Source organism: Antennarius striatus, chromosome 1, assembly GCF_040054535.1.
Source record: "Antennarius striatus isolate MH-2024 chromosome 1, ASM4005453v1, whole genome shotgun sequence".
Taxonomy (NCBI): domain Eukaryota; kingdom Metazoa; phylum Chordata; class Actinopteri; order Lophiiformes; family Antennariidae; genus Antennarius; species Antennarius striatus.
This window is the reverse complement of record NC_090776.1, coordinates 30,334,860-30,339,849: the sequence shown is the minus strand read 5'-3', so window position 1 is coordinate 30,339,849 and position 4,990 is coordinate 30,334,860. Positions and strand designations below refer to the sequence as shown.

The 4,990-nt window shown below is 42.7% G+C and overlaps 1 protein-coding gene across 3 annotated transcripts in view; it reads right to left on the bottom strand.

Annotated features, from left to right (window-relative positions):
- The window catches only part of esrrga (estrogen-related receptor gamma a), a 64,267-nt gene extending 61,149 nt beyond the window's left edge, over positions 1–3,118 (bottom strand). For 2 of the 3 annotated variants that reach the window (XM_068314397.1, XM_068314406.1), the window contains exon 1: positions 2,902–3,118. In XM_068314397.1, coding sequence (XP_068170498.1) covers positions 2,902–2,957 — 56 coding nt within the window. In that variant the 5' untranslated portion in view covers positions 2,958–3,118. Of the gene's footprint in view, positions 1–2,897 lie in introns of all 3 variants that reach the window. The other variant, XM_068314415.1, reaches the window with a different exon arrangement.
- Positions 3,119–4,990: the final 1,872 nt, after the last annotated feature.

Sequence of the window (4,990 nt, the reverse complement as noted above, 5' to 3'; positions counted from 1 at the left end):
AAAAATTACATTTTATTCCATTTTGTATGAATTACATTAGGCACCTGGAAGATCAGAAAAAGGAACTAACCGACATAAAATCCAAAAAACAAACTGAAATAGTGGAAAAGCCTTCAGTGATGCCTTGAAACGCTAAAATAAGCATTCTGTGAGGCGCAGGATGGAAATTGAGTACCATCTCATGCACTTTATTTATCTTTAAATGTGTTCGAAAACAAAATTATTATCACCTTAAATGACTTGTGATTTTGTTTATAATTTGTTATGCTTGAATTTAATGGGACGTATTTAATTTTGTCATCAAAGACACACTTTGATCGTGTGTGATTTCAAACATGCACCAACAGTTATTTGTTCATACAGACTCCTTTTGATTGAACAAATATATGCAATCAAAATCACTTCATTTGCACATATCCATTTAATCAATATAATAATTAGAACAAAGCCAAAAATAAATAAATAACGTGATTGGAAATAACTCTGATGCTGCCTTCAATTTTTCCCTCATCTGTCACACCGCAGAAGATTTCAATGACCCCTGTGCAATTCTCAACAACCACCCATCTCCTTCACACCCACCGACAAAACCCACCAAAATCACTAAAGTCAATGTCGGAAATATGTCTTAATGATATGCAAATTGTATGTATACGGGGGCATGAGGAGAATGCAATTATGTTAACAGCTTAAACGGTACTTATTATTATTATTATTATTTTTATTATTATTATCAGTATGATCATCATTATCCCTAATATTTAATTAGCGTAGGAGAGCAGTGCCCAAGAGCAGAGGAGAGGAATCCAGAGCAGAGCAAAGAGAACAGTGGATGAACGCTTAGATGGATAAAAGTAGCAGACAGACGGACTGATGCGAGGATGGAACAGAGGTTTTTCTATAAAATGACACCAGCCACTGGTCATTTGTCCCTTCACAGAAACACACGCAGGTAAAGAAACACATTCTGGTAATAATTGTGAGGATTTAAAAAAAATATTTCAGAATATATTCATGCTTTATTCTGAATTATGTCTCATGTATGCATTTCACAGACTGTGAAGGAAAAAGAGTATATATTTTGTTGAATTCACAAACAAAATAGATAATTTAGTTGTTGGTTCTTAAAACACACAAGACTGATTTGCAGTTGAAAGTAAAACGCTGCTTAGACACAGTGCGTAAGGGTTCAGATCTTACATTTGAAAATGACTGGAGACTTTGCTCTGGACATTGAGTCCTACATGTTCAACATGAAAGAGTGTTTTAAAAAGTCTTTGCTTCAGATCAAAACGTAAAGTCATCGAGAGCTTGGCTTAAAACACTGTACAAATATTTAAAAACTGACAATTTAATCATGAAATGCCCCTTAATTTGGTAAATTTTACATGATCGCTGTTTTAAATTGACAAAATCTGTAAAGACTGGAAGAGCAATTCCCTAAGAAAGACATGTTCCTAGTTTGTTAGTTGCTCTTTTTGCTTTAGGAAATGTTGATTCCACATTCATTGCAGATGAGAGGTGTCTGCACGTAAAATATATAAAGACACACAGACAGAAGAAAAAGTCAGCCTTATGCACGCACAAATGTTTTCATCAAAAATGTCAGTGCAGTCAAGTCCAGGAAAAACTAAGGTATATCACCACGCTCCAACTCATGCTTTGACTATCAGCTCTCTGACTTTGTCCCGTAAAGACACTTTAAATGTTGCTGATTTTAATTATTGTAAAAACAATCCCCACCTATAGAGAATTTACCTACACATGTACTTTCATTTCTACATAAATTTAACATAAAATCCTGTCATTGAATAATGAAAGACAACTCAGATTTGACAGTATCAGTGTAACGGTGGCCTTCATATGCAGAGTCCAGTCCACTCAGACAAATTCATACTTTGGCAAAGGGTTTATTCTAATATACTAACTACAATTTAATCTATGAAATGACTAATTGTGTATTTCCAATAAATGCACCTTACTTCTAATGCACATGACAACACGCACACTGCTGCCCGTTCTGTCCGTCAGTTCCTGTATTTTTGAGTCTTGAACACACGCATCAAAGAGCAAAGCTCTGGCGGCAGGAGGACCCCACTTGTGTGAGCACCAGCACCACTCTCTAATTCCCGTCCGGGGCCACACGCTGGGCTGCCCCCCCCCTGAAATTCTACCTCCTCTGGCATTTAAGAGCACAGCGCTCTCCTCTCCATCCTGACGGGCCCTGGCCCCCCGTTGACATCAGAACCAACCTGTCCCGTTACCTGGCTCTCAGTTCGGACCGACCCGCGTGCACGCGCATGCGTTCGGACACGCGCATCCAGACCCGAGTTTGTCCTGAGAAAAATCTGGTTTGAAGTCAAACAAACGTGTGTGAACACACACACACACACACACACACACACACACACACACACACACACACAGAAAAGTGTCCCACTAGAGTGTGTGTGCGTGTGTGTGTGTGTGTGTGTGTGTGTGTGTGTGTGTGTGTGTGTGTGTGTGTGTGTGTGTGTGTGTGTGTTTGCGTTTGTCTGTGTGTGTGCAGGTGATTTTGTCCCGCACTCAGGTGAGGGACAACAAAAATTATTTGCTGTCCGGATCCTTCAGACACGCACACAAACAAAACAAACAAACAAACAAAATAACTAAAACACACACACACACACACACACACACACACACACACACACACACACACGCCACCTGACAGCAGCAACAACCTTGACACGGTGCGGGCCATCTCCGCTGCATGCCAGAACACACACACACACACACACACACACACACACACACACACACACACACACACACACACACACACACACACACACACACACACACTACGATAAGTTGGAATGATGAATGCAAAGATAAAATTCAAAGGTAAAATTTACCTACTCTTGCTCAGAGTGCATTAAAAAACACTCGGATAACGGGTGTCCTACCGAATCCATCGGCGATACCGGGTCATTGTCGTGTCAACCTCCTCCAGGGAAAAAAAACAACAAAAAAGAAGAAATTCTAAAAATATGATGAAAGTTTTGATATCTCTCCTCCTCTCCTCTTCCTCTCCTCTTCCTCTCCCGGTCCTTCCTTCCGCTCGGAGGGAGCGACACAATTACAGCCGCGGCGCTGACTGCACTGATCGGCTCTGCGTGTGTGGAGGTGAGGGAGCGTGTGTGTGTGTGTGTGTGTGTGTGAGTGTGTGTGAGTGTGTGGGTGTGTGTGTGTGTGTGTGGGAGAGAGAGCCAGGAGGAGGGGGCTATAGGTACACACAACCAGCCAGCCAGGCAGTTGGGACAGAAAGCTGTGCCGCTGTCCTAATCAACGACTTAAAGCCCTGATAGCAGCTCATGAATATGAAGCACTGCTTTGCATATGCAGTCCCTCAGGCCCACTTTCTCCTCTGATTGGTCGATGCTTGACCAATGGCTGCGGGGAGGGGTGGAGTAAGGGGTGGAGACAAGGAGGTAGGCACGAGAGAGAGCGAGGAGAGCAGGTGGAAGGGGAGGGACGTGATGGTAGAGGGGAACAGAGAGGGAGGGAGCGCAGACAGGCAGGTGAGGGTAGGACCGGAGCAAGACACCCGGGTGTGCCCCCCTCATGTCCGCCTTGTTTCTGTCGCTCCTTCACTCAGTGTTGGGGAAAAGTTAGTTAAGATTTTTAGAAAAAGTTGGTGAATTAAAAAACAAAACGATGAAATCAACACCTGAGTGATGCCTTGTGACCAGTTGTTTCTCAGGTATATTTAGGGTTTGAATTAGGCCAGCTGCAAAACACAAAGCTGACCCCATGGAACTCAGAGAAGTACCGGGAAGTGTAGGCTTGAAGCTGATGCCCTACAGAGGAGCTGAAGGGGAGCCGCTCACAGCTCAGCAGTAAACTACTGATGACAATTCCAAGGCCCCTGTCCTTTGTTGTAGCATAATTCTGGAATCATTAGGAAAAAGTTTCCCCCGGTGCTTGCTGTTCTGTTGGGCCCCCTGCCATCTCGGCACCGGTGGGCTGTGTATTCTCAGTGTTTCTGTATATCTAACATCTTGGAATGTGGGCATTATCTGACTGAACGGAATCCTTCTGTACAACTGGTTCCTCAGTTCCGATGAAAGAAAGGTCTGCTCAACCACGGTGATGCACAGAGTCTTCCTTCCTCCTTCCCTTGTTTCCTTCCTTCCTTCAGAGACATTTTACTGCCTTTTCAAAGGCTCAGGTACCGCCGCACACAGGATGGAAGAGGGAATGGAGAAGCATGGAGGAGACAGGGAGATTGAGGGATAGACATCGGAGGGGTGGAAAGCGGGGGATGCAAAGATGAAAGAGAGTGGTTGTGATTAGCAGCTTTGGAAGAGAACAGACAATAAAACATTTCCAGAAACCAATCTCTGCGATGATGTACGTGTGAAGAACTGGAAGTAAACCCTCTCTCTCTGTGTGTGTCTGCTGCACATGTTCACAAACATGGATCAACACAAAACTGAATGTTTCACACCACAACTTGAAACATCAGTCAATGACTAAAATGCTCTTTCTCCACACAGAATGAGGACATAATCACTGGTGTGGAACTTTGACTGAATTACTGAAGGCTGAACCATTTAAAAACAAAAATCCAACCCAGAGAATGAGTATGACTGAAATATACTAAAAATATATAGGAAGGTGTATAAAATATCTCCATCTGTCTCACTGTAATAATCTGTTCAGTGATTTGTTGTGTCTCTAATGCAAACAAAAAATAAAAAAAAAGACCTGAAGCTGCACCCCCCCCCACCATGGAAGGGAATGTGAGGATAACATTGAAACTAAGTTTAGCCGCCCTTCTAATGCAGAATCAGGTTAACTCTGATTTCCGAGCTAAAATTCTCCGTTAAAGTCAAAGACATGCAGCTGGGAGCCTTCATGAGGGACAGAGAATGAACACAAACTTATTAATAATAGTGGAAAAACATTCATGTTTTTGACGGCATGTAAGCACAACCCATTAGGT